Below are 23,585 nucleotides of genomic sequence, written 5' to 3'. Positions count from 1 at the left end.
CGGGGGAAACCCCTCCCCGACGGCGCCGGCCCGGCCCCGGCCACGGTCACGGTCACGGCCCCCGCTACGGCGGCGGGGCGCCGCCGCCCTCCCGCGGCCGCCGCCCCCCCACCGCCGGCCTTGGGCCCTTCGTACGCTGTCCCGGCTGTCCCCCGGCTCTGGCATCGCGTCGGTCCCCTCTTCTTGCCGCCCGCCCGTGCTCAGCTCACGGCCATCAGCTGCGGGGGGCTGCAGAGGCCCCAGTCAGTTTCCTGCGTGAGTGGGGACGAGAGAGAAAAGGAGAGCCGTCAGGTTTCTGTTGTACATACTTGGGACAGAGTTGTTGCCCGCTGCCTTCTTTCACTTTGGCTTGTGGCATCTGCCCCGGGATGGCTCCTGAGGGGTCCCCGAGGGGCTGAGGGCAGCTGCCATCAGCAGAAACTGGAAATATTCTTTGGGCAGTGCTGGGCGATGCTGCTTGGGTCTGTCGGGACAGTGCCCAGAAAGTGGAGCACCCCAAAGCATTATGGTGCTGTTAAACCCCTCGGGTGGAGGGCAGTGGGGCGGTGGGGTGGCCCAGAGTGCTCTTTTCTGCCCTTGTGCTCGTTCCCTCCCCTTGGGCCTGGCACACTGCACCTGCAGCAGTTTCATCTCCTGCGGGGCAGTCCAGGCCGAGGCGATGCTCAGCCCTGGTACTGCTGGGGCCCGCACAGTGGGCGCTGCTTTGGCACTCTGGGGTGGGGAAGGATGAAGGTAGTCGGTGTCCCTCGCTGTGAAACGGGGATGTGGCACTGCCCAGGACACGTTGCCAGCAGTCGACCCTTGCTGGGTGGCCCTGGGGTCGCCGTGTCCCTTCCCATGTAGAGCAGCTGGGTACCGTGAGTCAGGCCGGCCAGGAGGGGCTGCAAGTTCCCCACGCTCTCAAATCTGCTCTGGAGAGATTGACCTGCTCATGCCCGTTCAGCTGCCGGCATTGTGGGAATGAGCTTCTGCCGCACGCTTCCTCGGCTCCCTGGGGACCACCATGGGACATTCCTCCTGGGACATCATGGCGTCCGCATACATTTCTTTGGCTTTCTCCATTCCCCTCACCCTGGAAGCGCGCTGTGCTGTTGTCCTGAGAGAAGGGCTGCCCTCGTAAGCAAGCACTACGCCAAACTCAAGGTGTTTGACACATGGGGGTTTTGTGTTGTGGTTTGGGTTTTTGTGTGGGTAAGTCACTACAGAAGTGATGAAAAGGGGTGAAACGGCCAAAGTATGGACGGACATGGCTGTCAAACCCTGTTTAAGCTATGAAAAAAATTTTCCACTGTTCACCTCTTTCTTCTGTCTCCTGCCAGTTGGCAGGTGTCTTCCTCACCGCCCCCCAGATTCCTTTTGGTCAGACTATGAGGAGCCCTGATACCTCTTGGGCAGAGAACCGCAGGGTGTTTAATCAACCTGCTATAGCTTACCAGAGCCAGCCTTTCTGACATGAAGTCACTGTCAGCAGTCCACTTGGCAGGAGGAAAAATGTAGCTTTGAAAGGAAGAAGGACAATAACACGTTTCCTTTCCTCCCCTCGAATCTCTTAATTTCTGTGCCAAACGGGGCAAGTTGTCTCTGCTTTGGAGCAGTTTTTCCTCCCAAGGAAGAGGCGTTAGTTCATACTTTGGTGCAGAAGGACCTCTAGTGTCCCTTCATAGCTCATGCTTTGGCCTCCCAGCTCTGGCTGGGTATTTCTCGATTTCAAGACCTTCCTACGTACATGGAAGGAGATAAGGTGCCCACAGTGTGTGGAGGAGGGAAGTGGCAGGGAAAGACAGGCCGGGTTGCTGCTCCCTGGGGAGAAGTCAATTACTGTATGCCCCAAATTCACCTTTGCTCCCGCGTCTCCTCCACGTCCTTTTTTCTGCACCCCAGGGGCCTCTGTGTGTCTTTGTGTGTGCCACAGGCTGCTCCATTCAAATATATTACATTAAATGCTTCTGGTGTCTCAGTAACGAATTTTCCACTGTGTTTCAGTGAATACCAGTATAAATCTGCAGCTTCGTGCTGTGAATGGGGACAATTGTAGAATGCTCCACCAAAATCTGTGCTTAGTATTCAGCAGCATAAAATTTTCTTAAGCAGATTGAATTTAATTCATCAGTGGGAGCTATTAGGAATATAATGAAAATGCTCTTATGTGTTTTGATGCATGTCATCATTCACATGGGTATCCCTTATTTCATCATCAAGACAGTCCTGACGCATGCATCACTCCAGTGAGAAAGCGTGGGAGGTGGGGCAGGCTGGGTGGCCTTTCGTGGGGGGTAAGCTTTCGGGGTCTTGGAAGGCAGCAGGAGATTTAGCAGACGATAAGAGACTATGTGAGAATGGCAGCAGACGGCTCTTGGATGTGGATGTATTTCTAAACCGGGGTGCTTGACTTCACCGAACCAAGTAGCCCCTCTGAATTTGTGCGGGCTCTTACTTAGGATACCGGGAGTGGCAGAGTAGGTCTCAGCTTATAGAAAACTATACAGGATGGACAGGAGCGGGTCACTCTCCGAGGTGAATAATGAAGTCAAACGGGTGCCTTTTCCACACGGAAAACCCCGGCATCCTGCTCCCCCGTTCTGGTTTCCCCTCGTCTCCCGCCCCGAGCAGCAGCCGCCTCCCGCAGGCCGAGGGGAGCCGGGCGCTCACCGCAGCCGGCGGCTCACACGTTTCCAGCGCCGGGGGCAGGGTTCGCCAGCTGCCGGGGATCCCGGGGACCGGCCCTGCCGCGGCACTCACCGAGTTTCGGTTTCCGTTTCCCCGCCGGGGCGGGACGTTCCCGGCTCTGCCCCCGGCGCTGCCGAGCTGTCGGGCGGCCGGCGAGTGGAGGATGGCGGCGGGACGGCGGCGGCGGGGCGCGGGAGGTACCGACGGTCGGGAGGGCGGCGGGGACGGCTAGCGCCCTGCCGGGGGTGGGAGCCTAACACCCTCCGGGACGGGTCCGTGCGTGGGCGAGGACGGGTCCGTGGAGATGAAACCGCTGAAGTTGCAATAATCTGCCGTGCTGCCTCTCAGGGAGAGCCAGCCGCTGCGTGAGGGGCTTAGAGGTGCGCAGGAATCGCGGGGCTGGGGGGGGGGGGGCTGCAAGGGGAGAGGCCGTGCCCGGGAATAGACGTGAATTGTCCTCTCTGGTTACGTGTTGCGATGAAACTGGCGAGCTGTGAGAAGGGTGGGCAGTGAGTCCTCGCAGGTGTTAGGTAAATCGGGGAAGGCTTTGCTGATGGCCACCTTTGACGCCTGTGTGTCCTGGCTCTCAGGACACTCGTGCTGCAGTAGGGCCGCACGCAAGTAGGTGCCTCAGGGTCAGGAAAGCACCTGCAGCCCCTCAGCTGCAGACAAGAAGGGATTTCCTTCTGCTGTAAATAGGCAATGTGTGAGTTTTCCGTCATTGTTTCTCCGGTGTCTTGCAAAACATCTGACTTCAAGGTATCCCATCCCCAAGGGTGTGACCAATCTGGGGTGGTCAGATACCTCAGGAAGTGCCTTTTCTCCCTGGGACACTCTCCACAGCTGTGCAAGAGTAACGGAGTGTGCTTCTGCTGACGTTTTGCTGACTGTCTTGGCAGCTGGTGGCTGCCAAGATGTGAGAGATGGAGAAATGTCTTTTAGTGATAGCCAGAAGACTTGTCTAGCATGAGACCCAGCAGTGAGCAGGACACTGAAACCCCAAGGGGCCTGAGAAAATAAGTCATACATACTTGTCTCACTTCGTCCTGAGGAGCAGAAGCTCTTGGTGAAAGCAGTAGCACACAGAATCTTGGGGAGGGGGCTGAGATGGTTAAGATGCCCGCTGCCTTAGCGTGACCGTTGTGCCTGTCTCTGTTCTGCAGAGCACACACAGGCACAGAGGCATGAGAAGGTGCAGTGTTCAAACCACGATGCAACACATACGCTCGTTCTCTCCCCTGATGGGAAGCTTTCTGAACACTGGGCTACAGCTTCAGCTGACTGCTCTACGACAAGGTAAGAGGCTTTCACAGGATGGAGGTATGAATGGTAATGGTCAGAAAATGCCACGCGCTTTTCCTGAAGGTAACATTCAAGAGACTGAGGCGTGTTCCTGTTGTAGAGAGGGAACTAGAACACATTTCATTCTTAGTACCCAAAACTTTATCTCCTTTTTTAACCCAGCAAGAAGTGCACTGATTTTGGGGATAATACCAAGATCTGAGCTGTCTGAGGCGCACATCAGACAGGTTTCTCTCAAGCTTAGTAAGGATCGGTAGCATATACCAAAGTAAGGCAAATGACTTGCAAACTACACGCGGCTGTGGGTGAAAGACCCAAGCACATCTGAACCTTGCCACCTTCTGATTAAGCTGTGAGGGTAAACATCACCTAAAAATGGCATAGCAGTCTGCTGTGGGATTTTCTGTTAACTTGCCCAGGGCTGAGCCCCATTCTCTTCCAGCTTCTCTTGGTGCAAACCACAATCAAATCAGTTGGCCCAGCTGCAGCAGGGCTAGCATAAGAGCAGGACGAATCAACTTGCAGGTGATGTATATTTTTCCACATAATTCCTGCTAAATGTTCTAGGACTTGTTGAGCAGAGGATCTTCTTCCTTTACTTTGTCTCATGGCACAGCATCTATCTATTTTGATTTGGTATTTCTTTTTTCCTTATTTTTGTAGGGTGGTGAAAGAACTAGGAAACCAAGACATTGTTCAAATAGCATGTGGGGACCAGCACGCCATGGCGCTGTCCAGAGGTAGCCTCTTTCACGTACATTTCTCCTCCGAACGGGAGTCACATTATGGCAGGCTTGCTCTTTGAAGGGAGTGTTTGAACTCTTTCCAGTAGTTGGTGACATCATTAAAGAGTCATGAGCGATGGGTAGGGCACACAAAGTGCCCTGACTGTCAGCACTGCCCTTTCCTCCCAGCACCCAGGGACCTGCAGCTCTGTCTCTCCCCAGTTCCTTAGCACGACCCCTCCGCAGAGGTGTGTTGTGGAGAGCAGACGTGGCCGCCGCGCTCTGCGGTCACTAGACCTCCTCATTCTTAAATTGGACCACCTCTCTGGTTGGGAACTTCTTGCAAGTATGGCTTTAGAGGGAAAACACCCTGCCTTTATTCCTCTTGTGCTGAGTCACACGGGCAGCATGGAACTGCCCTGAAGGGGTCAGAAGCAAACAGGGAGATTTGGCTGCAGATGATGATCTCACCTCGGAGCTATTTTTCTGGAAACAGCACTGATTTTTGCTCCTGCTTCCATAGTGCAAAGACTCAAGGGAAGTGTTGAGGCTGAGTTGTTGTTCTTTTGTTCTGTGTGTGAAGGAGGTCAGCTCTTCACCTGGGGCCAGAATGCCCACGGACAGCTTGGAGTGGGGAGCCAAACCACGCTCATCCCCCAACCACAGCTGGTGGAAAGACTAAAGGGCCTCTCACTCGCTCAGATTGCTGCTGGAGGAGCTCACAGCGCTGTCGTGTCACTCTCTGGAGCTGTGTACTCCTGGGGAAAGAATGATTTTGGACAGCTGGGACTCGGAGACACAGAAGGTAAGGAAGGGAGGCAGTTTGAGAGTAAAGCAGGAGGAAGGTATTTTCCTGGTCAGTGAGCTTACTGCAGACACAGGAGTGGCTCCGGACTGTCAGGCTCCTTTGGAGCAGCAGTGGACGGTAAAGTCTTTTGAAGAATGTGTATCTGGATAAGTTCTTTGATTCTTCACTGTTGTATCCTGACCAGGAAAAGCATGCAGGGACGAGGGATTTAGGGGTTGTGTTTCTTCAGAGAACTTCTAATAATTTTCTGTGGCCAACTGGAGAGTGGGGGCTCATCAAACCATATGTCTCAGAGGTCTCTTCCCACTCCCATTCTCTCTCCAGGCAGTCTTGCACGAAGGAAATTCACTTTATACCTCTTTGCTTTCTTTAATTCTCTGTGAACACAAGGTGAGAGAAGAATTAAAATCAACCATTGCCTTCAAACCTAGAAGCTAGAGCAGAGTTGCCCTAGCCAGGCGGAACCTGAACTCAGTGGGATCTGAATGAGTCCACATCCCTGAGAGTCAGATATTTTGAAGCCAGGTACCTTTTGCCAAGCAGATGTGTAAGTGCTGCATTTTGTTTCAGATCAAATGTAAATCAAAAGAGAATGCTATGAAAAAGACAGAACATTGTGAGAAAGACCATGTTGTCGTGGAGGGCAGAAAATAACTCAAGTCCAAGTTGTAAATACATGAATTGCTGTAAGAGAGGACTGAAAAGTCCTAATAAACTGTTTTCTAAATCTTTCTTTGTGTGAGACCCCACCGGTACTCTTTCACTTTAGTCATGCTATCTTCTTTCCAGACAGGGACTGCCCATCGTACGTAGGAGCATTAGAGCACTGGAAGGCTGTATTTATCTCATGTGGGGCAGATCATACTGCAGTTCTCTCCAAGGTGAGTCTGAAATGGAAAATCAGCATCTGAGACCTCACCCTGCGAGAAAAGATACACTGCCAAAAGCCAACACAGAGAAATTGGGATGGCAATGCCTGCTCCAACCAAGTCTGAGGACAATCCCCAAGGGATGCTAGCTAAGCTAGTGGGAAAATTGGCCTTTGCTCAGATTTCGGTCACCTGCATGCAAACTTTTGCAGGGGGATGGAATCCTGGGGTAAAGAAGTGCAGTTCAACTCCCAATACTTTTGGAAAAAAAAAATATCTTATTTGTAGCATACTGGGGACTTCAGAAAATGTGAACAATAGCTAATTCACTAGGGTTTACTCATACAAGTAAAAATCTTAAGCAGCAGAGAATTATTTTCAGGAGTGAAATTGCTTTTCTTGGGAATTAAATGATTTGGACTTTAGATAAGGTAAGATTGGGCTTGATGTGAAGTGAACTCTACCTGTGTTTGAATCAGGGATGTTTTAAGTCAAGTCCCATATAACATACTGTGTCTTGCTGGCTCTCACGCTCGATGGTGCCCATTTGAATGCCATTAATAATGCAGTGATCCTGTTGTTTGCTTCTTCATCTTCAAGGAGGGGTTGGTGTGCACCTTTGGAGCAGGAGGGGCTGGCCAGCTCGGTCACAACTCCACCCGGAATGAACTCACACCTCGCGTGGTGGCCGAGCTGTGGGGAGCAAGAGTTTCACAGATTGCCTGCGGCAGGTGGGAAAGTACCAATAACATGGTTTCTAAGGTCGAGGTCTTAGGGGAATCGCTGAAGAATGGTAGGGAGGGGAGTCACCAAGATGTTCAAGTCCCTGTATCCCAGTAGGTCAGCACTGTCAGAATATCTTCCACTCTTCATGTGTAAGCCACCCTCCTGCCACAGCCCCTGTGAAAGCAGAACCCTCAGCCCATGGTGAGCAGAGGAAGAAGGCTGCAAAAAACCACCAGAAGCCCTTGGGTTTTTTCTCTTTTAAGAAACAAAGGGGGTACTTGGTTCCAAAGGGCAAAAGACCATCAAAGGCCTTTGTCGGGAAAGTCACTGAATTTCTGTTCACTTTGACAAACTGGTGGGTCCTTAGAAAGAACCAGAGAGCAGTGATAATTATCCACTTTCATTCTGCCTTTCTGGAATTGGGCCAGAAAACGTCTCCCGTTGACTTTCCCGAGCTTTGTATCAGGCTCAGCAGCATAGAAGTTGTGCTTTTAAAAATGGAAGGGCGTGAAGCTCGCAGGGCATAACACTTTATTTTGGTATGTGGAACCAGGGTAAATCACAAACATTAGAGGATAGCATAGGAAATTTGAGTCCATATGTTTCTTTATTGCTGAACATTTATGTAAGGAAAAGTCCTAAGACTTTGGTTAAAGGGATGCTCTAGCTGGTCTATCGGGACTTAAAGACAAGCCTCAGCTATCCACTCTGAAAACATATCTGTAAATTTTATTCTGACTAGCTCAGTGGTATTGGCTTATTATGACCAGTTTTCTTTTTCTGAACAGTCAGCACACCCTGGTCTATGTCCCCTCCTTGGACAAAGCCTATTCGTTTGGTGAAGAAAGACAGCTGGGAGACAAGAGAAAGCCTAATCAGTTGATACCACTTCCCATCGATTCACCAGTGAATACTGGAAAATCCTATTGGGGTAATGACCACTGCAGATGTGTACAATCTGTATTTATTTCTTCCAGGGAGATGTTTGCTTTCTTGATTTCATTTTTACACTGAGAGGCTAATGTTATGTCTCATGCTTGCTTGGTCATCCCAAAAGATTCTAGCAATGGATAATTCCATTTGCTGCTTGACTTATCATCATGGGTAATGGCCACATAGAATCAACTTTTAGACAGACAGCTACTATCTGAGAGTTTTTTTACTGTTCCACATCTGTGCACTGAACTCTCTGAAGATAATGACTGTCTCTTCAAATGTTCCTTTGAAAAACTTTTTATTCTTTCACAGCAAAGAAAAAGTCACAAAAGGTGACTGGAATTATTGCACAAGGAAACCAAAGTATTGTCCTTCGCAGGAAAAAGGTATGTGCGTATTTGATCACAGCTTCTAATTTTACCATTGTTCACGTTACTGCTGGAAACATTTGGATTTTCCATCCTGCTTTTAGTGCTCCAAGTTCATATATGTCTCTTGCAGTTCTTGCCATGCTTACCCAGAAACTAACTTGTATTGCAGTTATATATCTGTTCTATGGTTAATGCATCTGGGTCATGCTGGACGACCATTAATTTGTTCATACTTAGGCTGAAATCTTCTTGTAATGTTTGGCTTGAAAAAAAAAAAAAAGAATCCCATCTGCTAGACCTGTAATCTTGCCAATATTTTCATGTGTTTCACACAGAATTCCTATGTGAATGGAATTGCCACTCTGAAGCATGAAGACATGGGTGCGTGGATTTCTGATTGCAGTTCGCAACACTGGAAGAGTGTGAAAAAGTAAGTCAGAAACCTGATGAGTTCTTTTTCCCCTGACACGTGATTTTCTCTAAAAATGATTATTCTCTGGAGACTGTTGTAGGAACTGATGTTTGAGAATTTAGATGAGACAGAATTTTGTACCACTTAGTTTTTGCCCAGGAATAAATAGATGTTGATAAGCAACAGCCCGTCGATAATGCTTTTGTAGGAACAGAGCAGACACATTACCTGGCTTCGGAGGCCTGTCCTCCTCTTCTTGCGCAGAATGCTTGTTAAGTTGATGAAGAGCCAATGAGTTAAATCAGTGAAAGATTCGGTCTGCAGACCAAGGCTTTGTGCAAAAGTTGTAATCCAGAGTACCCAAACTGGAATGTTTTGTGTGTGTCAGCGTTTAAAAATTAGTGATCCCTTCTTTAGTTACCCATTTTGAAAAGCAGTAAGTATGTACTACTGTGGGAAGCCTTACACTTATGGCTGAGAATTATGATTACATAGTCTTTTTTCAGATCTTATGTGGGAGGTTATTTTCTTTGGGCAAGTCTGACTCCTTTGAGCATTTAAAAATCTTGGCTAATTTGGATCTAAATGTTTCCCTGACCACTTTTAGTACGGTTTGGATCATATGGAAAGTGGTTGTTGAGAGGGTGAGAGAGAGAGAGAGGATTCTTTCCAAATCTCAATAGGAAGGACTCGGCAGCAAACTGCTTCATAAAATAGCTCTTTCATAAGAACAGAGGCAGGAATACAGGTAGTAACTCGAACGTCCCTTCAGACACTGGGAACCTAGCTTTTGCGCAGCAGCAAATGGGTACCCTGATGGATAACCTTTTCCCTCAGCGTGCTACAAAGATCCCACTCGTGGAGGGGTTCCTCCTCTGTCCCATGCCACAGTGCCTTTTATTTTGCATACCAAACAAAACCAGAGAATGTCCCAACCTGTCTGGAGAAGATATCTCTATCATAACACCCGCCAGCAGGCAGCACAGGCTGGTGTGGGGCGCTTGAGCAGGTTCCCTCACCAAGCCCAGGAGAGCAGAGGTGGCTTGCCAAAGACTGCTAACTCCTTGAATAGAACGTCTTCTGCAACGCTCTCAGTGAAGCAGTGCTAAGAAAAGTTTTATGTGGTCGGGTGCAGACACGCTTGTACACACAGTTTTTGTTCCTTCATATTGAAAAACCTGAAGCTGCTGCTCATGTTGAAAGAAGTGACTTTGGTTTCGTTTTTACTATCAGGAGTATCGGACTGATCTTTTCATCTGAGGCTTGCATCAATGGAAGCTTCCTGGAGAAAAGGTAGTGTGCTGACTTAGGTGTAACAGAATATTTTTGCTGCATGTAAACTGACCAGAAAGTGTTATTTTAGCCCATGTATGGAGAGATTAGTCATATCTGAATTTGCAAGAAGTCTGTATTTTTCAAAGCCCAAGCTAAAATTAAGTTTTTTATTCCCCCAACCCTATTGAAATTTGCTATAGAAGCTCACATTCTAGCAGATGACCTCATAGCGACATTTGACAGGTGATGATAATCTCTTTAGGCAATGTTCCAGCTCCCAAAGGATCCATAATAGCTCCTCCTAGCACTGAAGTGCAAGTCGTTTTAGAGTGAAATACAGGAAACCTACCATTAACAGTGCACAGCTGCACAAGACAGGAAGGACAGAATATTAATCAGGTCATAGCACAGTGAGAATATCTTCTTAGATCAGATGAAATTATACCCTCTGGAGTCAGGGCTGAACTTTCCAAGTATCTTCTGACGTTAGGATGCTTCACTATTCAGTCAGTAATAAAACCCAGCTTCTCACATCATTTGGTGTTCTTTTTTTCCTTTGTGACAGAGACAAACATTTCAAAACTTCCAGAGAAGTCTCGGGTGTGGACATGTCAGAAGTGCAACGTTTTTATGTGATGATCAGCAAGAAGCCAAGAGTCTTCCAGGAGGTAAGGATTTGATATAAAGATTCTCACTACACAGATACTGCGGAGGTCTGGATTTGTGCATGAAACTTGGGAGTTTCCGTGCCAACCTAATTCACAGCTGATTTTGGCAAAACATGATTGCATTTTTACCCTTCTTTTATTTTTTTTTTTCCCTCTGAAGGTGCAAAAGGAGATTGAGAAGTTATTGCCATCATTGTCTTCCTCTCCCATCTCACCTGAAAATTTCAGAGTCTACTTGATCTTGCCTTTCCTTCTGCAGGGAGAGGATGACAGCTCTTACCGTTCTCTCGGGCTGCTAGCACAAGCCATCATGAAACTCAAGCCACAGGACCTGCAAACTCTTGGTAGGGCTTTATGATGATAGAACTGAATGATTTAAATGCTTGGCATTTTCGGCTGCAGAGCAAGGGTTAGTATCGCTGATGTAATTTCTTCCAACGTTCGGCCTGGAACAAAGGCTTTTGGTAGGAGTAGAAACATAGGGACTACACAGCAAGACACAAGAAAAAAAATCGTCTCAGTCTGAGGTTTACTAAATTTTGTAGTGCAAAATTAAGCTCTTTGTTGTTGTTGTTTAGTTCATTTGATAAAAGGAGAAAATGCGACTTTATCCACAAATTGCAGTTATTTGCATGTTACCTGTGACAGATACTTCACTAGCTGTTTTCTTTACAGAGTGCCTGTGGTCAAATCTAGAAACATACTTTTTCAAGCAGCTGGTCATTCTATATCAGAGGGTTTCCCAGAAAAACCTGCTTCAATTTATCATGAAAGTCAGAGATTGGCAAAGAACCTTCAACCTGCACCCAGATGAAACAGTGACTCTGGAAATACTGCAGATTCTTTACCAGGTGAGAAAGTGTTTGGATCCTGATTAGATAGGACACATCAGTACAAGTTAGAGTATTTTAATCTTTTTAACTTGTTGAATTCTCTGGGTTTCCTTCTTACAAGGGAACACGGGGCCTTGTCATTTGACATTGCTTCAGGAATCCTTTTGGCTCTACACCAGCATAGCTTTGAAGGAATCCTGCTCTTGAGTTGTGCCTGGCCGACCCTCTATAGAGATGAAGAACTGAAGCATCTTATAGCCCCTGGCAGGGGGAGGGATGCTTTCAGTGGTGTGAGGAGTGCTTGCACTGATGCGTACGGAGCTAAGGATGTGCAGTCCATTACATAGCGTGCCCGTTCCCCTTCCTGCCAGTGAGATCCCTCACCCCAGTAACTCCTCACAGCATTTAGAAGACAACCCACCTGCCTGGCACATCGTGGCTGCCACACTAACGCTGCGTGATGCTTTACGAGCCTGTTACCTGAGAAGGTGTCTGAGACAATAGAATTAGAGCATCTTTAGCTGCATATGAACAAAGGGAAGAAAGGGGTCAATGACTGTATTCTTCCTGACAACCATCCTTTCTCCTGCTGAGATGTTCAAAGTTTAGGAGAGTTAAGAGCTCAAGCATGCACTTAGTATGAATCAGAAAGAGTAGTTCAATTTTGTTCAGAATTGAATATCCTTTTGGCTGAGAATGCAGATTTGGGCCTCAAAGTTTAGACTCTTGAATCTGTATTTATCCACTGGATAAAACTCAAAAGCGTGGCAGACCTACTCCTCCATAAGTGGTTACATCATTTGGAGATTTACATGTTCGCTGTCCCCCTAAAAATCGTGTCTTTGCCAGGCCACAAGTATGAACATGAATAGGGAACTTCAGATTCTCCTGCAACATGAAAGACACTCAAAGTGAAACATACTTTTCCTGATGGAGTCCAGTTCAGAGGTCTTCACTGTAAATGAAAATTGCTTTCTTGCTAGTTTATACGTAACTTTCTGAGACTTCTCACTGCTGAGTGCTGTGCTACTTGTAGTGTTTCTATCCTTCCACTTCCATCCAGGGTGTTGCGGCTCTTTCTGTAGAACCCTGTTACTCCTTAGTCCTGTCCTGCCACACAGATGCATAGCTCACTAGATCCGCTGACAGATTTCGTATGGCGTATATCAATGCAGGTGAACTCCAGAACTGGTTTCAGAGTACAAGCAAACAACTTCTACGTGCCTGAAGTGAAACAGATTGTCACATTGTTTAATGAAAAAGTAAGTATAAAATCTTACTAGCAGTGCAAAACACTTTTTCTTCTCTGTTTTATTTAAATGAGTCGATATATATGGAAATCAACTCTAGACTCTAGCCCAGTACATCTCAAAGACAATGCATTTTCCCTAGTCCTCCAGCTGTTCCACATTACGCAAACCATTTACCATCCCAGTATTTTAGCAGCTACAGTAGTGCCTTTCCTGAGATGGGCCCCTGGATCTGAGAGTTGGAGCAGTCCTCTAGCGTCTCAAGCAGCTCTATTTGTTTTGCACCGGTGATCGGTGTGAAATAGCACCACGAGGGATGGTTGCTATACTTCTTGTTACTCTGGATTTTATTATGATCAACAGAAATATTGTGAGGTCTGGTTAAACTTTAATCTAGAAACCCTACTGAGCATTTCAATTTACTTACATTTAAAAGCAAAGCCGTGGTAATGAAAAATAATCTGTGAAATAATTTCTTGATGACTTGGAAGAATGAATATTAGCTACCAAATGCAATTGGTGTCACAGGAGAAGCATGACATGGGAAATGTGCATACTAGAGGCTTCCTTGGGCAAAAAAAAGCAGTTTTCTGGCAACTTGGCTGGAATTCGCAGGGCAACTACCTAATTCTTTCCTAAGCTTTCATTCACTAATGTACCAATTTAGTATCAATTAACCAGAGCGGAGGAGGCGGTTTGAGAAACAGTAGAGAATCAAAAGCCAAATACGACATTACCTGAAGTTGCTGCCTTACCACACTGGAGGTGTAACACTTTTAATTAGATTATTTTGTATACTAATATCTACTTTTGGTATTAAAGATAATAAACCCAACAGTCTTTAACAACAATGTACCGTAACCTGGGTATCCAGGACATTTTTACTATGTGTTTTGGTTTAGCTGAATTATGGAAGATGCTATTAAAATCACTCTCTGTTTTATTCTTGGGGTACTATAACAGGAGCGCCTGCCTGCACAGAGAGCTCAGATGCCTCCCTGTCAGGGTTCCCCACTCGCAGAAGTGTTTAGAAGCTGCTTTTAGAAAGTGTGCCTCTGTTGACGTAGTGTCCATGTACACAGCAAGGGCACGTTTCAGAGATACGGGACTTTGCCAGGGTACAGACTGGCAGCTCAGTCTGCACGTGTGCCCCTGAACTCTGATTTTGCAAGAGAAAAAATCAACACATCTTTATCTTTCTTCCTTGTCATTTCAGATGGCCCTGTGGAAGCTGACCAAATATCCATGCATCTTTGACATGCAAGACAAGATCGCTGTTCATTACAAAGAATGCATCTTTCTGTCCAGCTCCTTTAATGATGTAAGTGTGACCAAATTTTTACATTTTAGAAGAGATAAACACACTGCTAACACACTGTTACTACAATCTTCAGACAAGCTTAATACCGACGGGCCAGGAATGCTGGCTTTTTCCGGTCAAAAGACAGTGCCTTCTGCAAGACATATGGACCCATTTAAATAACGCACAAACCAAGCAATTCAAGATGATCTTAAAGGTAAGATACCAAATTGTATTATTTGTTAGCTCTGAATATATTGCTGCGGTGTTCTTTGATTTTCAGTGTTACTGAAATGTTGGTAGAAGGGTTTCAGTATTCACTGAGAATGTAACAGAATAATTCATCAAATTATTATAAAACATGTTCCATGGGGAAAGTAGAGTAAATCTGGAGGGCAGATTTTTACATTCTTATTCCAAGTAGCCATCAAGCTTTGTTAGTATAAGTCAAATGCAAGTGGCAGTGCTATTTACTGTGAAGATGCGTTGAGATAAAGTAATAGGATTCCTCAGGAAGCTGGTAATTGGCAAGGTCCATTATGATTACGGCTAGATTGACTTTAAAGACTCTAGGCTAGTTTGCTGTACATGAAAAACCTGGTGGCTGGGGAGCCAGCCTTAGAGGCCAGCAAGTGACATAGCCACAAAAGCCATTTCTCTCGTGGAGGTGCTGCCCAAAGGTAAAGGAAGGATAGCGTCAGCAAGAGGATGAAAAAACAATTGTAATGCTGCTGTTTCCATGTGGCTTTAGCCTGTGGTTTCCACACAAACCCAAAGGTTCTGGCAGCTGTTTTCTTCAGGTATCGCAATGCTAGCCCTGCCCTGCCCTGCCCTGCCCAAGCCATTAGATGGCTGACGTGGGAACAGGGCACTTGCTGGGAGCAGAGCTCAGCTCAGGAACCACGTGCCCTATCAGTCACTGACACGTCTGGCATCACACCTGCACAGCAGGAAATACTGACCTCGGTGCCCTATCACCCAGGTCTGGTTCTTTCCAAGTTTGTTCCTTCCTGCCAACCAGAGTGGCCAAAGCTTCTCGTTCCTGTCCACCTGGATCCCCAATGGCTCTCCTTCCCCCTTCCTCACTACATCAGCTGAAAGAGGCATTTATTTATGGAGGCAGTAAGGCTTGTGCTCCGTACTGTCCAGCAGCAGCCTCATCAGTCTGACTGCGTTACTAGTATCCCACCAAGAAACACTGAGGTCTGCAGCATTTACAACTTGGTGCTGCATTTCTGAATTTTTCAGCAGGTAAAGGACATTCACGTGTCTGTGTTACAGATATAAACCACCCAGGAACAAAATTGTGACAGATTATCGTAGCATTAACCTGTCCCCTTCATAGCTGTGTTCACTAAAGACATTTTGTCAGAGAGTACTGAGAACATAGTTCTTTGCACCTGACACCCTCATAGCGGTCTGTCACTCCATTCTCTAGTGTTGCTGTAAAAGAAAACAGGAAAGGTTGAAGTATTTAGCAGAAGTATCTTCTGTTCCCTCTGTACTGAGAGGATGGTGCTAAGGGGAAAAATACTCTACATACTTAAACAGCACCTGTAGCTGCCGACTTGGCAACCAAATCCTGGGCTGAGCTGGAGTTATTTTTCCTCTAACCTGTCAGGAGATGCCTCTTTAACGAAGATGACCCAGCCTGGCTATCAAACCTGGGCACTCAGACACATTTAACAAATACTACAAGGACACAAATCTCCTAAGCAGACACTGGAATATGCTGGAGGCCACTCAAACAAACCCCCCCAAAGCACAAGTACATCTTTTCTGCTGCGCTGTCATTTCCTCATCTTTTTCTTTACCAAAAAAAAAAAAGAAAAAAGGCAGGTAGCTACTGGACATACAGACATGGATATCATCCAAGTAAATTTCTTCATTTGATTCAAGTTTTGTTATTAAACATCAGCCTAATTTATTTTATGTTCTTCTGACAGCGAGAGACAAACACATTTCAATACACACATCAGTTCAAAACAAAGCTCGTAATTCAAAGAGAAATCCATATCGTTGCATGTTGTCATTGCTTATTATTTAAGACCAATTATTTCAGTCAGAGTACAGTTCTTCCTCGTAAAAACAATCACCACCTACATTTTCATTAGTGCCACTACAAACGCACAACACTCTTGAATGGATACACCAGAAGAATTAGTGCTTCCTGTTATTCCTCCTCTTTATCTGCCTTAGCAGTAATTAAGTAACGGGCTGCTGCAGAGGACTTCATACAGTTCCAGGTACTCCTAGGAAAATGGCACCAGTCACTAGTGCCAGAAGGGAACTCTCTCAAATCAAGTACAATACCTGATGAGATTAAATAAACTGTGTTCCTTTAGAGAAGCCCAGGGGTTAGCAAATGCACCACACTAGTTGTGCCTAAAAAGCTTAATCCCCATCCAGGTCCACAAATGGAAGAATACATAAACGGGTATTGTAACAGGAAGGAGGAGACTGTAGAAACATAAGCTGTTGGTGCTGGTGCAGCCCTGTGGGAAGGTTTCATCTACGCTGGCTGAGTAAAACAAGCCTGCTAGGGACAGGAGGGGAACAAGTACAGTCAGTGTGGGCAGGGAGGGGAGCAAGCCTCCTCCGGCCATCAGAGGCCCGGGTCAGTGCTGTGGCTAGTGGGTCCTCAGGGCTGCTTCGAGCCCTCGGCTGGGGGATTCTTCCGAGTCATCCTGGCAGCCTCCGGGATCATGTTGGGGATGCCGTCGATGATGGGGTATGCAATGCCCAGCTCCTCGTTAATGAGCTCGTTGGTAGCTTCTTCGTACCTGGCCAGGCAAGGCAGGAAAAAAACAAAAACAAAAGGAGTGAGTAACCCGGGATTGCCCTTTGACAGCCCCTCTCGCTCGACTCAGGGCAGCAGCAGGCCAAGGGCGGGCCACGACAGCTGCTGTCCCGCCGCGGAGGGCCCGCCCCAGCCCCGGCCCCCACCCCTCACCTCAGCGGCCGCTTGGAGAGCGGGCACACCAGGAAGCGCAGCAGCGACGGCTCCAGCGGCTGCGGCCGCGCTGAGCTGGAGCCCGAGCCCGAGCCCGAGCCCGAGCCCGAGCCCTGCCCCTGCCCCTGCCCCTGCCCCTGCCCGCCGCCGCTCGCCCACCGCCGCAGAACGGCCGTCACTCCGCGCCCGCTGCCGCGCAGCATGGCCGCTCCCCGTACCGCTTCCTGTGGGCTCGCCAACCCGCCCCGGGCTGCGCCGCGGTGCGCGTACAGGGGTTCCGCCCCCCCCCCTTTCCCTTGGTGCTATGGGTGTTTCGGGGCTCGCAGGTGTCGTTCGTGGGCGAGGCAGGAGTGGACCACGGCGGGCTGTCCCAGGAGCTCTTCAGCGTCGCTGCCAGGACTCTTTGCCAGCCCGGAACCGGGGCCTTCCGCCGCTTCGCCTCCGGCCTGGCATGGTTCCCCAGCCAGGTAAGGGGCCGGCCCGCCACAGCAACCCCGGGGCAGGTGAGGAGCTTGCCCCCGGGAAAAGGCGGTCACGGATTTACGGATTTTCTTTTTTTTTAACCAGGCTTCGAGCTGTGAGGACATCTTCTTCAGGATCGGGACGCTGTGCGGAATGGCCCTGTATAACAGGTGCATGGCTCCCTTTCCCTTCCCCAGGGCTCTCTACAAGAAGCTGCTGGGCCTGGCGCCTGCCCTGGAGGACCTGGAGGAGCTGTTGCCAGTCATAGGCCGGTACGAGCCGGGCACGGCCCGAGCTTTTGGTGGGGCTCCCAGCTTGATGATGCTCTTGGAGGTCTCCGAGGCCAGATTTGGGGTACCTATGGCAGCTACTTTTGCCATTGCAGAGCTGCTAAAAGCCACAGATTTCCTGGGTGGTCCTTGCCTGGGGCACAGATGTTGCTCTTGAACAGGGGCTGGTATCGCCAAAATAAAACGTCAAGCCCCATGGCTTAGAGGGGGTCAGATTTCTGCTCCACCTGTGCTTAAGTCCACACTGTGAATAGATAGTTGAAAACACTTTGAGCTGTAGTTTGGGCTTGGAAGAACTAAGCACCCAATTACTAATGTTGTTTTTTTTCTCTGAGTTACTAATTATCACTTTCCACAATGCTGCTATGCACAAGCACAGTCTTACCATATGCTGCAGTTGTGCCAAATCTGAGAACCTACATGCAGGGCTTCCACATGCTGGGAAGGGAGATTTCAGGCAGATATAGCAGAGGAAGGTGCTGCTGCCACCAACATAAAGCTTCTAGGTCCCTGAAGCCCGGCTCTTCATGCAGGTGTGATAAACAGCCAAGAAAATGAGAACCCTTTCCCATGAGCCAGTAACTGTTGTGGTGGAGTGAAACGTCAGGTTGCCTGCAATGCTTTGAGAGGTGCTTTACCCCAAAACAGTTCTCCCACATTATCGCGCTGGTCCACACTTAATTCCTCACTAGATGATATTTGGAAGAACAAGGCTGTGGTCCAAGTCCACTTGCCACGGTGTATAAAGTTATCCCCACAGGCCTTCACATTGAAGACATTTGCCCTCAGCTCATGGCAGCAGCGGGACATAAGTGTACAGATCAGTTTAGGGCCATATATGAAGGTTCTGTGTGAGTATAGGTGTTCTGTATATGTATGCATTTAAATACCACTTGTCAAGGGATGTTTTTCAGTGGAATTTGAAAGTGCATTGAATGGTCATTCATTCTCTCTTTTCTCCTTTGTTTTTCGAAAGGAGTCTTCAGGGAATTTTGGATGAAGAATGTGATCATAACCTTGAGAGCCTGGACATGAACTTCACAGTAAGACATTATTGTGCCATTCAGACACATCATGCATGTACTCCGGCATGTCCCACTGCAAATTGACACAACTTGTCTGTAAACTCAAACTAGTAAGAGTGCTACGTCACCCCCTGCAGAAAGAAAGAATGATAGATGGAGCACATACATATCTGTCATATATAGATATAACATCCAATGTTCTCATTTATTTGCATAGATAATGGAAGAAGGAGGCTCCATGGTTGTTGCTGAACTTAAAAAAAATGGTGCCAACATTCCTGTCACTAAGGATAACAGGTTGGTTTTATTTTTCTTTTTCTTGTCCTGTTGTCTTGTTATGAGTGTGTGAAATACCACATCTATACCCATCCCTGTGTACTCTTAAAAAATATTGAACATCAGCATTGTGCCATTGGTCTTGGTGCGATACGTTGTATGCTTTCAGTTCTTGCTGTACGTGCTGCGTATGTGCCAGACACCAGCAGTTTGTGCAGGCTGTGGATAAGAAGGGAATCCTTGGACATCCTGGCATCTGCATATACAGAGGTGCCTGGCCTTATCAGGGAAATTCCTAACAAATGTATAACATAGCCCTGGACGATATTTTCAGGGAAATACAGACAACTTGTCTGGGAAATCCAGCTATAGGTACACCTCTCTAAGGCTCTTTTTTACGAGCAAAATGTTTCCAGCTTCGTTACATATATGGACTGTATCTTGTATATAACAGAGAAGGAGCAATCTATCAATAAGGTATTGTGTTGATATTAACTTCAGCACAGGGACAGAGAGAAATTCTGTGGCCTGAGTTATGGAGATGATCTGTGGACCCATAGGAATGCATGAAAGGGCTGTTCAGGAAGCTTGAAGTATGATGTTTACATTGAGTTGATTGTACAGGTACAATGTCACCAAACAAATCCCCATCACAAATAGAGAGAAGAGTGAAACTATACTGATTAGCAGCTGTGCAAATATTTATTTTGATTTCAGGGTAATTCTTGGGCATTCAGTGGGAGTTTTGCTGAATTTACACCCTTTAGGTCTGCTAGGTTCCATCTTAATAGTCAAGTGTCTGACAGGATTTCATTGGAGTGTTCACATGAAGTACAAGGGGTATTATCAAAGTGCGTCCATGCTGGCCAACATTATCTTTTATTTGTGATGATCACCTCCACTTATTCAGTGAATAAATAATTGTCAGTGATGAGTGCTCTCACTAAAGACTGAGTCTTTACAGTAGAGCAGGTCATACGGAATAAAGGAATAAAGTTCTCTATAATTCTGCCTTTAAAAAAGCACCTATTGCATTGCTGCTTTGATTCAAAATATCTTTGCAGGAAAGAATTTGTTGACTTGTATGTGAATTATGTGTTCAATGAATCGATACGGAAGCCGTTTGAGGACTTTATGCAAGGGTTTTTAAGAGGCTGCCCAGCTAGAAAGTGGAAGATGTTTCTCCCTGTAGAGCTCCAGACTGTCCTCCAGGGACACACAAAATTTGACTGGTATCTGCTGGAAAAGGTATTGGATACAAGCATGTTGTACTTCTGCTATATCTGCTGAGCATAAACTACTTCTGACCTGTTCTTTTGTTGAGTGTGTAGGTCATGAACAGAAAAACAGAAGCTCAAGGGACTTTCTCCTTTTTCGATCTATGTTGTTGTTTTGAGACTGTTTCTAATCTACATCAGGTATAAGAATAAAGGGGACTAAAAATCAAGTCTTAGCTCAAGGATTGTCATACGAATCTTTGAAAAACAAATGAACGAGCAGATTCCAGAGGTTAAGAGGATTTGGATAGCTATGAATGGGATTATAAAATTTATCGGATAAACTGTTATTGCTTTAAATAAAAATAGAAATAGTGAGGATTAACTGACCTGTTGTATTTTTATCTCTTTGACAGAATGTGACGTACGTACAGTATAAAAAGTTAGATCAAACTATCAGGAATTTTTGGACTGTTTTTCACAAACTGCCAGAAGAAAAAAAGAAAAGCTTTCTTGGTAATATATTAGGCATTTTAAAGTTTTCATAGCCCTTTTCTCTCCCTCACAACACACATTTTAGATGCTTGCACATGAAAAATACTATAGTTCCAAATGGCTTTGTGACATGTTCTCCACTCCCCTGCCACATTTTCTAGTGAAAGCCACAAAGAAGTCAGACAAAGAATTGCACAGACACAGCTCTGACCCTCCTCACATCCCTTGAGGCTTGCCTGAGTGCATCTGACCGCCTTGAACCTTCCAATTACTTGATCCCTTACTTTTGTGGTTATTAGTTTTTGGTCAGAGGCCTCAACTTGTGTGAGCAGACTGTGTTGACATAAGCAGATTCGCTTGCTCAAAGGATCGCAGAAGCTAGCTCAGCCTTTTTAAATGTAGAAGGTCAAACCTAACCTGGCCTTTCTCATCCACAAAGTCTATATAAGTAAAAGTAAAAGAGGGCTTATAGTTATTATGACTCAGCAAGAGACTTTATTATACTCAGGTACAAATTCAACAAAGCAAAACAATTAGCTCATGGAAATATCCATATTTTACTCTAATTTTCCTTCATGATTTTCATCTTCTGATAACATTGTCTTGGTTTTGGTTTTTTTTTTTTTTTAATTTGCTAACTTTTTGGTTTTCTTTTTCTTCTTCCTTCAGCATTTTTGTCAGGATCTGATCGAATCCCTGGCTATGGACTGGAACATTTTAAATTTCATATCACAGATCCTCAAGTGGGAAATCCAGATGAGCTCTATCCTTCTGCCTATACCTGCAGTCACGTTTTGGTCCTCCCCAGATACAGCAGTAAAAGAATACTCAAGAAAATGTTGCTCTGTGCCATAGAGCATAATGAAAATTTTGGCGTTTGCTAACTCTTGGTCAGGAGCACTTTACAGCAAAAATAAGAAAACAAGTCTTTGTTTCACTTGTCATATTTTTCTCTTAATAACTCCAATTTACTGGTTTCTACCCTGCCTTATTTTTACTGCACTTTATCAACCCTTGAGTGGGTGTATTCACTGAGATTTTATATTGATTCTAAAAATGAGCTTAGACCAGGTACCTGATTGTTAGATTATAAAGTTAGGAATCCTATTTAACACGCTTCCAAGAAGCAAGCCGATAACCAAGTATATTTACATATCTGTGCATCCTGCCTGCACTGTGCTGGTCTTGCTCAGTTGGTGAGCTTTCAGCAGCAGGGATTCTGGGATGTGTACATTACCAAACATGCAGGCAGCGTATGCTAGGCAGTCATCTTTGCGAGAGGAGGCTAGGGCAAAGCTTTCATCTGTGTTAATTAAGGATTCTCTTGGGGAGCAACTGACGCTAAGGAGATGGGTTCCTGCAAACTGTGAATTGAAGGAGCAGTCTGTGCCTTTGACTTATCTGGGAGAAGTTCTTAGGAAGATGATTTGATCACTTCCAGACTTTGTCAAAAGCAGTATTTGTAAAGGACTTTTAAATTTAAATGGACTTTTTATTATTTAATGTGATAACACTGTGATATTTGTTGTGTTTCTTTGTATCTTCTTGGGAGATGTTTGGCAATTAAATAAAACAAAATTTTAGGCCTGCAGAACGGCTCTGTCTACAGAACCCTGCGGACGTGGAGCTTGCAGGCTGCTGGAAGCTCTCTGCCAAAACAGTGCATAGCACTGGCAGGACATTGACAACGTCAGGCAGGATGTAAAGGCAGGATGTGTATTTTTGTGTATATTTTGCTTTGTGTAAAAAATAGAGAGACAGACAACAATCATGATTTTTCAGCAGTCCTCTTCCCTTTAGTGTGTCAAATGTGTCAGTGGACATACATATGTAAAGAAAACTTACTGTGTTGAATTAAATGGTGATTGATTAAATTTCCACACCTGCAGTTGTGTTCTTCCTTTGTCACGCAGCTGCCTGTGTGTGACAGCGTATCTGTGTTTTCTGTCCTCATCACTGCGGGGAAGCCATTCACCAGGGGAGTCAGAGGCTGATGTGTGTTTCAGAGATGCATTGTGTAGGCTGAACAAGTCAAGGTCTTGCACATTTGGTGCAGAATATGCTTTAGATGAATGTAAAAATTGAGAGCAAGAAGATGACAGTGGTTTTTGCCTCCTGTTCTGTCTTGACTTTGTGTTGGGTATCACATGCGCACCCTCAGACTAAGGAGGCCACTTCTTTGAAATGCCAATAAATGATATAAACCTTTTTTGCAAGTGCTGTTAGGCTATTTTTTTTTTTCTTTAGGAAAGTACATGTTTCCTAAAAAGGCATAGACATTATTTATGAATTTCCAGCTGAGTAGAAGCAATGTTGCACATTAAGAAAAGGAAAGTTTCCTTTTAAGTTACAGTATAGTAATCAGTAAAGAAAAACTTGAAGCACTGACCTCAAGCGCCAGGGTGCTTGGCGGTTCAGGAAAGCAGGTGCCATGGCAGTGGCGATGGGTGGCATGGCAGTGGCTCCGAGCTAGCCTCTCGGAGGATGCCAGCTGCCAGCCAAGGGGAGCAGAACTAACCCCCGGCCCCCTCGCCCACCCGGGGCAGACAGGACACCACAGGGATGCTTGCATCCTCTGGGAAAAGCACCACCCTGCTGCGGGTGTATTTTTGCTGAAAGAGGGAACTGGCAGAAGCCCAAGCTGTTGTCCCCGTTGAGCCGGAAGGTCCCCATCCCACAGCTGTCTGTCGTGGCAGCTTAGCCTGCTGCTCTTCACCAGCGCTGC

At 46.4% G+C, this 23,585-nt stretch overlaps 3 protein-coding genes across 3 annotated transcripts; 1 reads left to right on the top strand and 2 right to left on the bottom strand.

The window, feature by feature from the left end:
- The first annotated feature begins 2,743 nt into the window (after window positions 1-2,743).
- LOC104637962 (putative E3 ubiquitin-protein ligase HERC4) lies at window positions 2,744-22,740 on the top strand. Its single transcript, XM_075751644.1, has 23 exons — window positions 2,744-2,864; window positions 3,831-3,963; window positions 4,633-4,709; window positions 5,278-5,499; window positions 6,292-6,383; window positions 6,972-7,102; window positions 7,886-8,028; window positions 8,346-8,419; window positions 8,740-8,834; window positions 10,050-10,109; window positions 10,657-10,759; window positions 10,920-11,103; window positions 11,435-11,610; window positions 12,768-12,854; window positions 14,059-14,163; window positions 14,237-14,359; window positions 17,422-17,562; window positions 17,663-17,829; window positions 18,824-18,890; window positions 19,090-19,169; window positions 20,213-20,396; window positions 20,782-20,881; window positions 21,530-22,740. Exons 1-23 carry the CDS (start codon window positions 2,831-2,833, stop codon window positions 21,742-21,744), a joined length of 2,793 nt encoding a protein of 930 aa, XP_075607759.1. The 5' UTR covers window positions 2,744-2,830; the 3' UTR covers window positions 21,745-22,740.
- Window positions 16,042-17,313, bottom strand: PYURF (PIGY upstream open reading frame). The gene is made up of 2 exons (XM_075751651.1): window positions 17,096-17,313; window positions 16,042-16,925 (listed from the first exon to the last, which is right to left on the bottom strand). Exons 1-2 carry the CDS (start codon window positions 17,296-17,298, stop codon window positions 16,784-16,786), a joined length of 345 nt encoding a protein of 114 aa, XP_075607766.1. The 5' UTR covers window positions 17,299-17,313; the 3' UTR covers window positions 16,042-16,783.
- PIGY (phosphatidylinositol glycan anchor biosynthesis class Y) lies at window positions 16,518-16,748 on the bottom strand. Its single transcript, XM_010305619.2, has one exon. It carries the CDS (start codon window positions 16,746-16,748, stop codon window positions 16,518-16,520), a length of 231 nt encoding a protein of 76 aa, XP_010303921.1.
- Window positions 22,741-23,585: the final 845 nt, after the last annotated feature.

This window comes from Balearica regulorum, chromosome 4, assembly GCF_011004875.1.
Source record: "Balearica regulorum gibbericeps isolate bBalReg1 chromosome 4, bBalReg1.pri, whole genome shotgun sequence".
NCBI lineage: Eukaryota > Metazoa > Chordata > Aves > Gruiformes > Gruidae > Balearica > Balearica regulorum.
Note: the sequence above shows the minus strand (reverse complement) of the source record. Positions and strands in the feature narration are given on the sequence as shown.